General features: G+C 43.3%; 3 protein-coding genes across 3 annotated transcripts; 1 reads left to right on the top strand and 2 right to left on the bottom strand.

The window, feature by feature from the left end:
• Window positions 1-70: 70 nt before the first annotated feature.
• Window positions 71-4,736, bottom strand: dnaaf6 (dynein axonemal assembly factor 6; the record flags this gene model as incomplete). The annotated part of the gene is made up of 6 exons (XM_083990759.1): window positions 71-197; window positions 435-520; window positions 974-1,070; window positions 1,354-1,459; window positions 3,627-3,693; window positions 4,635-4,736. The coding sequence occupies 6 exons, from the start codon at window positions 4,734-4,736 to the stop codon at window positions 71-73; spliced, it is 585 nt and encodes a 194-aa protein (XP_083846885.1).
• A 768-nt stretch (window positions 4,737-5,504) lies between these two features.
• On the top strand, window positions 5,505-6,487 carry LOC310999975 (MICOS complex subunit MIC26-like). Its single transcript, XM_083990606.1, has one exon. The coding sequence runs from the start codon at window positions 5,544-5,546 to the stop codon at window positions 6,192-6,194; it is 651 nt and encodes a 216-aa protein (XP_083846732.1). The 5' UTR covers window positions 5,505-5,543; the 3' UTR covers window positions 6,195-6,487.
• Window positions 6,488-6,952: 465 nt separating this feature from the next.
• Window positions 6,953-10,522, bottom strand: eif3f (eukaryotic translation initiation factor 3, subunit F). The gene is made up of 8 exons (XM_083990605.1): window positions 10,375-10,522; window positions 9,861-9,931; window positions 8,996-9,075; window positions 8,771-8,908; window positions 8,158-8,249; window positions 7,905-8,041; window positions 7,604-7,717; window positions 6,953-7,118 (listed from the first exon to the last, which is right to left on the bottom strand). Exons 1-8 carry the CDS (start codon window positions 10,484-10,486, stop codon window positions 7,041-7,043), a joined length of 822 nt encoding a protein of 273 aa, XP_083846731.1. The 5' UTR covers window positions 10,487-10,522; the 3' UTR covers window positions 6,953-7,040.
• Between the last annotated feature and the right edge of the window lie 2,576 nt (window positions 10,523-13,098).

The raw sequence follows: 13,098 nt of genomic DNA, 5'->3' as shown, positions 1-13,098 counted from the left end.
CTCTACTATTTGTGTCACATCTCTCAGTCTGTCGCCTCTGAATACTCGAGGGCTGTTTCATTCTTTCTTATCACGCGTTGATAAAATCCATGGAGCGTTTCAGTAGTAGAGTCACCTCCAGTTCCTCTCTCTCGCTGAAGAACTGAGCCTTGCCCTCGTGGCTGTGTATGGGATGTGGGAGGTGAAGACCCAGTTTGCTGCAGAGAGGAAGAGACACGTTAAATAGACGGAGAGTTCAAGGGAAGAGGGTGTCTGTAGTAAGTGAGAGAGGAAGATGTTAAGAGTTGTGTCAAACAGCAATCAAAGCTCAGATCATGATGTTAACCTCTGATTAAAAGGAAACGTCTTGAACGGGCGCTTTTGGTCTGAACCAATGCTGCTCCGTCTTAAGGGGATTAAAAATTAAAGAGACAATTTTTCAAAGCTCCTCTTACTATTTTGGCGTTCGCAGATCAAGGAATTTCTCCTTTACATCCAGGATCACGTCTGTTGCTTTAGTATCTGGCAGCTTGATTTTTACCTAGGAGTAAGAATAAGTCAGCATCTTTAATATTTTACTCACAGTACATAAAACATTTTACATCACATTAATGATAAGAGAATATGGCATTTTGCTATCCATGCAACTTCATCTTCTATTTTCAATTCAGGTCCAACGCTGATAAAAACAGAAGGATCTTGTTGAGGATGATTAAATAAAGAATTCCTCCTCATATTCTATCAGTGCATGGTGAGAAAGTGAGATTGGTAACATCATGCTTCATTTAACTCTCTTTTCCTTTCCTTCATTCATGCTGCTTCAGTTGAGTTTTGTGTCCCTTAACATTTTATTCTATTTACAAAATCTGTCAGAACTTTTATTCGCCACAGTTGAGGCTGTAAAGTCTAAGTTTTGGGATTCATCTTAATGTGTGTCCTTTTTTATTTTTCATCATCACACTTGCTGCATGCTGTGGGCATTTAGTTTAAGTACCAGCATGGCTTCACAGCACATGGAGGACGGATCCTTTCCACTCAAACCCAAGAACAGGTCCTCTGTGCCCACACTCTGCTTCAGGATGATTTCATACCTGAAAACCAAAAATCAGACGTAATTATGGAGGCATACACAAAAACAAATCTGTTATAAGTTTATAGCACAATAACAATAATGGCCAAGTATTTATAACGATTAGGTACATGCACAGCCTTGGTGGAACAAAGTTTTATAAAAGTTGTGATAAAACCTTACGGAACAGTGTGACTTTCTCATTTAAGGTTGAAATGTGTTCAAAAGGCGAGGATCAGTGCTTCTATACAGTAGTTTCAGTGCAAGGTGCAGTTGAATGATGGCGTGTGTTGTGTTTGTCTTACTCAGGCTGTGGTCGTGGGTCAGACAGATCATCGTACTGGGAGCCCTCAGCCACCTCTTCCTCGCTCCAGATATCTTTGCTGTTCTTCTTCAAATAGGCCGTTGACACTAAATAAACACAAGTAGACACAAACACACACACGCGTTCAGTTTGCACCGTGTCTGTGTGTTTCTTATTATGACTAAGGAGCAGTGGCGTGCACAGGGGGGGGGCAGGGGGGGCGGTCGCCCCCCCTCGTGGCCCAATTGTTGAAAAACGCGTGCTAAAGTGCCCCCTGGGAGCCAAAACGCACGTTAAAGTGCCCTCTTGGAAGCCAAAACACGTGCTAAAGTGCCCTCTAGGAGCCAAAACGTGTGCTAATGAGCCCTCTAGGAGCCACAACGTGTGCTAAAGTGCCCTCTAGGAGCTGAAATGCGTGCTTAAGTGCCCTCTTGGGAGCCAAAACGCGTGCTTAAGTGCCCTCTAGGAGCCAAAACGTGTGCTAAAGTGCCCTCATGGTAGCCAAAACGTGTGCTAAAGTGCCCTCTAGAAGCCAAAACACATGTTAAAGTGCCCTCTTGGAAGCCAAAACACATGTTAAAGTGCCCTTGGAAGCCAAAACGTGTGCTAAAGTGCCCTCTAGGAGCTAAAACGTGTGCTCAAGTGCCCTCATGGGAGCCAAAACGTGTGCTAAAGTGCCCTCTAGGAGCCACAACGTGTGCTAAAGTGCCCTCTAGGAGCTGAAACGCGTGCTTAAGTGCCCTCTTGGGAGCCAAAACGCGTGCTTAAGTGCCCTCTAGGAGCCAAAACGTGTGCTAAAGTGCCCTCTTGGAAGCCAAAACACATGTTAAAGTGCCCTTGGAAGCCAAAACGTGTGCTAAAGTGCCCTCTTGGGAGCCAAAACACGTGTTAACTCATTGAGTGCCGCGCTCCTTTCCAAAGTTTTAGTCAAGTGTACCGGCAATTTAGACCATTTTTGACTTTTTATGTAGAGCCACAGTGTATTCTATATTATTGCCACCAACACATACTGTGGCTCAATTGAAAGGTTTAACTTAATGCTTCAAGTGGCCACAAACCGTTTGTTTCTACGTGCCTCCGTTCCTGAGAAAACTCAAGCTAAACATGGCTGGGTTTCACCAAAATCCCTCCTTTTTTTCTAGAAAAGGAGATAGAGCGTCTTTTATGAAAGGTGCGCTGTTTGTGCCTGTCGCTCTTCTCACACTCGCATTTCTGGATCAAAGGGCTCGTATAAGATAAATATATACAACAATGGTTGTTCTATTCACAAAACCACCAGCGGGGGCGGGGGGGGCGCCACTAAACAACAATAACACAGACGCACCGTGCCGTGTCACAGCTTCTCGCCGCGGAGCGTGAGGGTCAGTCGGCCACCGCGGCTCGGGAAGACCGGTCTCGCCGGTGGTCGCGGTCCTTCTGTGGTACGGGTCGGTGATGCCGGTCTGCTTTGGCCCAGAGACCATCAGATTTTACCGCGGGAGGACTTTGGGGAGGACACGGTGTTGCTCCAGCTGAAGACCGGGCGGACTGTCGGCTGAGAGCTTCCTGTTTCTGCTCCGAGCAGCTGGAGCAGCTGGAGCAGCAGCGCGGGTGAGAGCAGAGCAGCTGCGCTGCATCTGCATGCAGAACTCGTTTGCAGAAGCCGAGTTATGATAAAAACTTCCAGATCATGAGCTGTCATGTGACTTTGATCGTCATCTATTTCAGTTCTCCTCGTCGTAGAGTCCCCAAATTTACATATAATGTGTATTAAAGTGTCTATTTTCATAATTTAAAAAAAAAAGCAAAAAACGTAAAATTACGTTGTTGGCACTCAACGCATGGGAACGAAAAACGAGAAATTACGTGGTTGGCACTCAATGAGTTAAAACAGGCCACATCAACGTTTTTTAGTCTTAAGGTATCGATATTAAAACAGGCCAAATCGATGTTAAAAAAGGCCAAAAAATTTTTGCCGCTGACCTATGGTCGCCGGCCAAACGCACCATGTCACTACAGTCTCACTCTTGTCATTTTCTGAAACTTGGCAGCCCTGAAAGTGCCCTCTAGGAGCCACATCTAGGAGCCAAAACATGTGCTAAAGTGGCCTCTTGGGAGCTAAAACACATGTTAAAGTGCCCTCAGGGAAGCCAAAACTTATGCTAAAGTGCCCTCTTCAGTGGCGAGGACGCGCTATTAGGTGCCCTTTTTTTTCCTTTTCGCCCCTGCCCTTCAAAAAGTCTGTGCACGCCACTGCTAAGGAGTATTTTCTTTAAAAGAAATTCAGAGTGTTACCTTCTTTATCTTTTTTAGGTGGGTGACCAATGTGTCCAGGACCCAGCCGTGCGTAGGCGGACACCTTCTGTTGAGAAGAACTCATGTTATTATAAACTAATAGAGTTTATGCTTTTATTCAAATAAACGCTAATGATATCCAGTCATTATAAAGCAGTCATTAGAACACAAAGAACACATCTAAACAAATTTATCTCCAGAAAAGCATTGGTCTACTTGTTTGGGAGATGCACAAAATAGTTAAGTGGTGAAATTAAACTAAAGCACATTTACTCAAGTAGACTTCAAGTGTAGTTTTGAGGTACTTGACAACGAGGAGTTTCTATTCGGTTATAAAAAAGTCTCACGTTAATGTGGATGAATCTCCGCTACCCACACTTGTTAATGGGCCCATTTTCGATAAATATATCGTTTTGTCTCTATCGTTATTTTGTTATTATTAGTGGTGGCGGAAGTGCTGGTCGAGCCGACCAGCGTTTCCTTCGTTGCGAATCATGAGAATAACGCAGCCGCATCGCCGTTTATGGTCGGAACTACGGTGGTATGTGAACCTCTTTGAACCTCTGACTTTAATTATTGATGAATGAAAACATGAGTCCGTCTTGCGTCCGGTCAAAGAAATGTACGGTGCGCGCGGAGGCTCATAAATGTAGTGTGAAAACGCTTCGCTTTTCCAAAACTCCTCGTTGTCCCTTTAAGCTTTTTAACTTCTCCATTTCAGAACTAAATGCAACTTTTCATCTTCCTCTGCATTTACCAGAAAACTATTGTTAATACGGTAGTTAGTTTTCACACATTATTTTACATGTATGGTTAACTTAGGATGCATAGCCATAAACACCATCAGTAATAATAATCCTCATGTGATTAGTAAATGTAGCCTCTTGTGCTGAAATTAAAGAAACAAGGAGGATCCTTCTTACACCCGTGAACTAATATGACTCCCCAGTGCACAGTATCAGAGCCAGTCTAATATTAGAAATTCTCTGACAGAGTAGCCTATCTTACTTGGCTCTCTTCTTCATCACCATCATCATCATCTTGCTGTGTTGACAACAGGGCAGACAGAGCCTGTAGGTTCTGAACGGACGATACTCCAAAACCCTCCATTCAGAAAAGCCCTAAAAGACGCAGTTTTATCCCGGGATGAAATAGAAACTGCGTTACCTCCTCGAAACTGTGTAAAGAGTAACGTTAGGTAGCTAACTGCTAACTGAACATTTGGAACGTTGCTGTTGACGCTTTCCGTTTCCACGGCGACGACCAGGCCTCAGGCTGCCATGGGAACCAGTGACGTCACATGCGAAAAAAAGGGGGGGAAACGGCAAGAATAATAATATTATTTTATTTTATGTATCATCCTTGTTGTACCTATCGCTGACTTATATCGCTGACTTATTTTATTTTATTTATTCATTCTTCTTACTACTAGTATTATTATTTTATTATTTTCAAGTTACATTTTTATAAATTACTGTATTATTGTACTGTCCCTTTGTACTTTTTGATGTGCTGTTACACAGGAACGTATACCTTGTTGGTTTTGTAAAATTTGTTCAATAAAAAAACAAAAAAACCCCGGCAAGAATAATAATTTTTACAGCAAAAAACAAACGCATTTGCAATAAATAAAAATCATTATGTATTTCCATTAAATAGAGCGAAATAAAACAGTCAATAACAATAACAATTGAATATGAACAAATGTATTAAAAAATACTAAATGTGTACGACAATATAGTGTGTAGTAAATTACGTGACAGTTTACGCTAATGACTGGGTGCAACAGAATGAATGGAGGAGTTATTTTGGATCTGGCGGAAACTGGCCAAAGTACTGAAAGGCGAAGCGATATCCTGTGCCATTCATGTCTCTCCTCGGCCGCCGTACTAGTAGTATGCATGGCCCGCAGAGATCATGTTGAAGGTGACAGGTAGTGCAATGCCGGGAGCTTTCGGTCTTTTGTCGGTCACCACCGTCGTCGCTGCTGCTGCCGCCGGTGACGAAGATAGAGCGACCAAGACCTCCACCCGTTTAAACCTGGACGAGCTGTCTCTGTACACCGCTGCTCCCCCTCCTCAGCAGACTCTGTTGTCTCGGTATGCGGCGCCGGCGGAGCCCGAAGCCGGTCAGCTGGAGCAGAGTGTCGCCACCGTGAGGACTCTGGTGGAGCCCTACGCGTCTTGGTGCCAGGGCGCTTACAGCAGCATAAAACCCAAAGTTCAAAGTCTGGTCCAGTGCGGGACCGACACCTACGACTACTTGAAGAACCCGCCGAAGGACTTCTACCCCCGGGCGGGAGTCATCGGCTTCTCCGGCGTCGTGGGGCTGCTGCTCGCCGCCAGGGGCTCCCGGGTTAAGAAGCTCCTCTACCCGACGGCCCTGATGACCGTGAGCGCCTCGCTGTACTACCCGGAGAAGGCTGCTGCCATCGCCAAGTCGACCGGGGACTCGGTGTACGACCGCGCCGTGCAGAGCTACGCCGCCCTGGAGAAGATGGTGAACCCCCAGAGCAAAAGGGGTGAGAAGAAGGAGGAGGAGGGCAATGATCAGGAGCATAAACCCTGAGATGATGATGATGACCCCGGTGTGACCCTGCCTCCACTCTCAGCAATAACAAGAAACCATACAACAGCTTCTTTTCCGTGATACTGTAGTTTTTGACATGAGCTACCTAGGCCGGCTGTGATCTGTTGTGTGACTTTCTCATGCCCACTTTTTTGCACTAAAGCTTCACATGCATCTCAGGCCGGGCATGGCCTGTCACAGAGGGTGTTGCAACTTGAATGATTAACTTCTGCTTCTGATCTGAATGTATATTTATGTAGAGATTTAATTAAAAAAAATCAACGTGTCTTACATTAAAACCTGTGGACGTTTGTTTTTCTACACAGTTGTTACAACAGCTTAATTCAGTCTTGAACATTCAAAAAGGTATTTTGACATTTCTGGGTTAAAAAGTTAACTTTAAACATGTAATGTTCCAGTTTCTTCACAGGGTGCAGCTCCAACATTAATGGTAAAATGAATATATTTGTTTTTTAGTCGGACATTGACATTTTTCAGACCTAACAATTGATAAGTAGAGAAAGCTATTGGTTAATTTATTTATGATTAAAATGATCACCCACTGCAGACCAAAACATTTTCATTTTTCAAAATATTATGTCATGAACAGTGACAAATGTGTTGTTCAACATAATATTTAGAAACGGTATAAGCCTTCCTGTAATGTCCATTAGTCATTTGTAGAAAATCAAAACAGTGTTATTTGGTGATGGCAATGTTACTAAGAAAAAAGGCCCAGAAGGGGAATGACCACTGAATGACTGTTTAACATTTTATTCATCTCAGTCAAAAAAAAAAAAAAAAAGTGTACAAAAATTAAATACGAATCACTCTAAAGAACTCCCCTCAGAGCAGCACCAGCTTCTCGTTCAGAGCGATCTGTGCTTGGGTCAGGTTAGACAGGTAGGTCACCATCAACAGGTCCTGCAGGAACAAAACAGAGCATCAGCAACGTGTGATTGATGAGGGAAACAAGAAATCCCATGAGCCACCGTAGCGTAGCTCTGAGCAGCTCACGGCTCTGCTCCGCCGTTCTAAAAATAGCTTGCACCGACAATTAAAAGTAACACACCTACTCCTAAAACTATAGGGATTATGTCAATGGGCCAATTTGCCAAAATGTTTAACTATCCCTTTAAAAGATAGAGTAGCAAAATATCATGACAGTTTTACGAGGCAATTACAGTCAAAGATTACAAAAGTGTTGTAACTACAGATGTAACTACTCTGTTTGGAGCCAGAGAATCACCAACAACATGAAGCAAAGTAATTAAGTGTAGTAAGTCAATTATAGAATGGAGGCCACAAGGAGGTGCACTAAATCTAAAGAGGGAAAACAACCACCGGCACCAGCAGCAGTTGTTGTGGTGGTGGTGGAGGTGGTTTTGTAGCTGATGAGAAGAACTTACGTTGATGTTGGAGTTGAGCATGTTCTCAAAGTCCTCAGCTGAGATGGTTGGCACCTTGTTGACCAAGTCCATCAGGAAGCGGCCCACGCTGTTATCTGCTGTCACCTTGCCAGACTGAGACGGAATCGAATTAGTGTCAAACCTAAGTACTGAACAGCCGATCTCCAATGACACAACTGATTAATAAAAGATTAAACAGCAGGAGTACGACCAGGAAGACAAACAGCAATGGGTAATGTTTTTATCATATATGGGGGAACATTATACAGTATACATCATTTACTAAAGCTTTAAGGCTCACCAGCACATCATCGATGTATGCCAGCACAGTAGTCAGCATGTCCTGCACCCTGGCAGCAGACCCAGCCACCTGGGACAGATCAGAGGTCAGCCCCTTGGTGCGACTGGGAGTTACACGTGTCCTCTGCAGAAGGTCCACTACACATGACACAGACGGACATTTACAGGGTTAGACGGAGTAAAGGGACGAGAAAAACACAGGGTAGTCGCGTCGGTCATAATAACTTTGAGTTACACAACAAATTCAGTCTTACCGCCTATCCTCTCAGTGTCGTAGTAGATATACTTGACAGTCAGAGGGGTGAACATCACGCCCACCGTCTTTCCTGGCACACCCATCTGGGCGCTGTGTAGGAGACACACACAAACACGTTCAAAGCACACACACTTTCAGGGTGTAGTTGATTATGCAATTCCAAATGACCATTGTTGGTATTTAGGTTCGTTATTGTTGTCCTCTCAGCTATAATCAACTCTGTAAACTTTTTTCCCCTCTCTTTTTTTTTTCTCTGCTACGAGCACTTTGTCGACCACCAACAAGTAAACCAGCATTTCATCTATGCACAGCTGCTACTTGGACTGCCTTGTAGTGTTTTGTGTGTCGCTCCTCCCTGCACTGTAACAATTTGGTCATTTTAAAAGTGTAAATTCTATGTCAGTATTATCCCTGTGCTGTCCACTGTTCATCTGTGTCATTTTATGTCTCAGGTTTCTCCTTGTGTGTGAATTATATGTTGGAAATTAGCAGCTATAGCTAAATCTGGTGCAACCGTCTCCTCATTTCTTGTAAATTATTAATGTTACTTCACACTGTCCCTTGATAATTTAAATAAAATACACTAAACACAGACAGGACGATGAGCTAACCTGACGTAGGCGCGGATGTTCATCTTGCCGCTCTGCAGTGCCGAGTCCACGGTCAGGTGAATGGGGTTGGTGGCCTCACGGCTGTAGTACTCATGAATGAGCACTGAGTGTTCTGTGATGTCAAAGCCGGTGGCGTACCTGTGGGGAAAGACGACGGTTGTGAGAAAAGTGTTTATTTTTTTCTAATTTCATCTTTGAAATTACAAATCTGATGATCTGACGCACCAGCCGATGATGACCTCAGTGGGTGAAACCCTCTTGTGGAGCTCGTACATGTTCTTGGCGAACTCCATGTCCACGGCCACCTTGTTGTCAAAGAACATTAATGTCTCAAATGGCCTTTTACAAAACATTTTAAATTCGCAATATGAGGCAGCCATGCAAGTCTAAACATGTCTGCAATAAGTTAATTCTCTAAACTAGTTGTTATCTGCATAACATTTAACCAATATTCCCGTCTTTACCTAGACCCAGTAGCTACCGTTCGCTTACAAAAAAAAGTGCCACAAGAATATGTCTCAGTTGTGAAAGACACCTGCAGCAATGAAACAGGTATTTTGAGGGTGTAACACCATCTGGGGATTATCCATCTAAAATTCATTACACAACATGACAACACCCTCATACAGCCATGAGGACATATCATCCACAAAATAAACAAGGGGTCCTGCATAACCCAGAAGATCTGAGATTATATAGAGACAGAAATCACTGAAAAAACTGTGGCATAAACCTTAAAATGTTCAGAGAATCTGCCTGTGGAGTACCACAAAAGGGTGCACATGTAGTATGGAGAGTATGTTGGTTTCCTGCACTTTATATAAACTGAGTGATGACTAAAACCCTTTCAAAAGCACACTCACTTTATTTATAGTACCTGAAACATTTGCTTACAACTGTATTTGCCTTGTGAGTGGGGGAACGCTAGCTTTTCTTTCCATCTATATCCATATCCAGTGGTACTGACAGACTGTTTTTTGTAGCTTTGTACAACAGAACAATAATAACGGTCCATTCAGTCACTCATTCATTGACTAAAATGCGTCATCGTGACATCACACTGTGAGAAAATGGGAGCAAAAAAACGCACCTCATCTTCAGACTCATTGTGGGGGACAGAGAAGCAGTTGGTCACTTCAATAGAGTGCTTGTCAATGGTACCTGAGGAGGACAAATGTAACAAAAGAGCATTATTATTATTATTTAGCCGCCTTAGCACTGTTAGCTAACGTTACCCATGCTAACGCATACACATAAAACCGTGACGAAACACTGGTACTATGTAACGTTAAAGCTAATAACAACGGTTGCCAGGCGTCTCAACAATACAGAAATTACCATAAAATACTTGATAATTTCTCAAACTCGATCCATACAGCCAATGTTTTCACTTAAAGGGTCGTTTGAGCAGACATCCAGCTGTTACCGGTGATGCTGCAGGCTGTGCTAACCATAGTGCTAACAGCTAACAGCTACAGCCAGCGTGCGTTAGCAGGCGAGCTACAAGAAGTTAGCTCGCTAGCCGCTACCTCCATCACCGACAGGCGACGGTCACTCAAACGGGGGACAAACAAACGTATCGACTTCTCTTTTTCCCCGCTTACCCAGCAGGGTCCCGATCACACGGCTGGCTCCTTCATTTCTCCGCTCGTAGGAGTCGCAGATAGAAGCGAGAACGACGGGGTGAATTTTCACCACTGGCCCGTACACCGACATCTTGGAAGAGGAGGATCGAGCAGCGGCGCCGGCGGAGACACGTTTACCACCTCCTAGAGGCCGGAGGGCGAAGAGCAGCTACTGGATAACATGACGCTTGAAAGCCTATTATAAACAAATCACTAATAGGCCTACCATTGATGTGCTAAACAAAAAAGCTGTTAAAACTGTAAACACCAGGCTGTATTCCTATGTTTAATGTCTTCATTTGAAAAACAGTCTTGCGTTTTTTCCTTCTTCTTCTTTTGTACTTGACCTATGTGTTTATGTTTTTTTCTTTTCTGCATTATTTATTCTCGTGTATTTTTACCTTGTTCACTCATAAGCCATACTTTTAGGCTACTTGTTCTTCATGACCACCCACACTGTGCAATATCTTTGACCAAACAACATGTAGCCTATATAGTTTTCTACTTTTTCCCACATATAGGCACATATTTGTTTTTCTATATATATTTATATTCCTGTACATAGTAAATCCGTTATTTTATTCCTTATTTCTTTACACATCCTGTACTCTTTGCTGCTGTTACAAGAGAATTTCCCACATGTGGTATCAATAAAGAGTCTTATGTATAGGCTAGCCTACTTATTTTTCTATAATATTAGCCTATTTTCTTTTTTCTTTTTCTTTTTGTCTGTTTCTCTCTACAGTTGTTTGCTTTGTCTGAAAATTGTATTAACTTTATTGTTGCTGGAATTCAATGTAGCCTACTGTTAGAATTTAAATAAAGGGGAAACAACTTCATACCACTGATGATCCACCATGACTGAAAACAGGGTTTTTCATTTTAGAAAAATAATGGGGGAAAAATTTGTCCTGTTTTTTCTTTAATTAGCCTAATAAGATTATTATCATAATCATATCTGATAATAGCTAATCAATAGCCTACTAGCCTACAGAAAAAAACAGATTTTCCCCATATGACCTTTCACATAATAATCAGATTTTATTATTAGCCTATTTCATTATTTAATGAAATTCATGATTTTCGTGTGCAGATGCTTGAGGGTCTGTCTGCAGACCGTCAGTGAACGGCCCCCTCTGTGAGGTGGTGGTGAAATGACTGGAGTGTGAGGCAGGCCGGGGTGGATAGGCTGGGGGCTGGGCTGATGACAGCATCCTCCGCCGCCGCTCAGTGGCTCCACACCTGACTGCTGCCTCCATCAGATGCACAGATGATGGAGCTCTCCGCGCTGCCGGGTTTATTATCCTGTTGCCACCATTTCGCTCGTCTATACCGGCCGACACATGTTCTCCAAACGCCGTAATCATATCTATTCTTGAACTGTGACAACCGAGCTCTTTATCTTTTCTAGGCTCTATGCTTCAGCAGCACTGAGCGGATGGACTGTTGGCGTTTTTATTCACTGTGAATGCTGAGTGGTCGGATCGAGGTGGTCTTTGTTTTCCTGGAAGGAGCAGAGAGAGAGAGAGAGAGAGAAAAAAAAAAGCGAACAGGACTGGACTGATGCTGCGTCGCTGCTGGTAAACACCAGAAATGGATGTCATCGAACCACGGCTGCAAATCCCGGTTCGTCTTTGGACCAGATTTTCATTTTTCTTATGATACAACATCTGTCCAATCCAGGTCTGACACATCTACAAGTTGCTGCACTGAGCGGGTAAGATTTTGTTCTTTCTCAGCTGGCCGACGTTAATCCACAGTCTGAGCCCTGTAGCCTATGTGTGTGTGTTTTTTTCTCCTGTAGCAGCCTGTTGGCTGAATGATAATAACAGAGTCTCTTCTTAATAGAGGCTATTTCTGATCCATCCATCCAGGCGTAGTGCGTCATCTTGATTGTCACCATCAGTCTCCTCTTGCGTCCGTCCGCTGATTTGTCCAAATGGACGCTCACCGTCCGAGGCTACAGAGGACCGAGACTCCATTTTACTGTGCAAATATTTCAGAGACACCATGTCTCACTGCCCACATACATATTTAACTCTATTTCTTAGACTTAGACCATAGGACTTATGTAAGAAAATCTCTGCAGGCCTGTAGTAGGCTATAAATCCACTACATTAAACACAAGAGCACTTACACAACACACACACACATGCATCATCACACACACACCTGCCCCAAGGCATACATGCAAAAGAGTGAAAGTGGCTCTAATATGTATGTAGCATATACTGTGCTCCAGGATTAGGATTTCCTTCAGAGAAAATCCCACATTTATTCACCTTCATGTCTAATTCTAACAGTTAGAAAACCACACGAGCTCAACATCAAGACTGTGATCTTCTGCTTCATGTTGCTTTTAAGAGGGATGAAAAACGATGAAACAGGCCGAGACAGGAAGTCAAATCTGCACAGCAAAGCAAGCGAACCTATCTGCAGGCTTTGTTCAGGTGGAAGAGGAAAACTTGAGAGATATTAACGTAGCTGAAGAGCTGCAGACGTAGCCTATACCACTGTGTTTCTTTTTTTTTAAATCGTTTGTCAGTGTAAAACAGCTAATCAATTTCATGCCTGCATTCGATCACTGTGTTCTTCTCCTCTATTCTAGGCTTCAGTCAAGCAAACAAATGGTCCAATCAATAGGCACTGGACAGAGTCTGCCATAGGGAGGATATCAATAACACACTAATACACTTGACACAC

The sequence above is a fragment of the Trachurus trachurus genome (assembly GCF_905171665.1).
Source record: "Trachurus trachurus genome assembly, chromosome: 17".
Taxonomy (NCBI): domain Eukaryota; kingdom Metazoa; phylum Chordata; class Actinopteri; order Carangiformes; family Carangidae; genus Trachurus; species Trachurus trachurus.
This window is presented reverse-complemented; position numbering and strand designations above follow the sequence as displayed.

What these genes read in the sequence shown, in the direction of transcription:
- LOC310999975 (XM_083990606.1), top strand. Translation starts at nt 5,544, where the DNA reads ATGTTGAAGGTGACAGGTAGTGCAATGCCGGGAGCTTTCGGTCTTTTG.
- eif3f (XM_083990605.1), bottom strand. Translation starts at nt 10,486, where the DNA reads ATGTCGGTGTACGGGCCAGTGGTGAAAATTCACCCCGTCGTTCTCGCT. An exon ending in ACAATGAGTCTGAAGATGAG is followed by an intron (nt 9,076 to 9,860) that starts GTGCGTTTTTTT and finishes TTTGACAACAAG; the next exon opens with GTGGCCGTGGACATGGAGTT. An exon ending in ACTGAGGTCATCATCGGCTG is followed by an intron (nt 8,909 to 8,995) that starts GTGCGTCAGATC and finishes CTTTCCCCACAG; the next exon opens with GTACGCCACCGGCTTTGACA.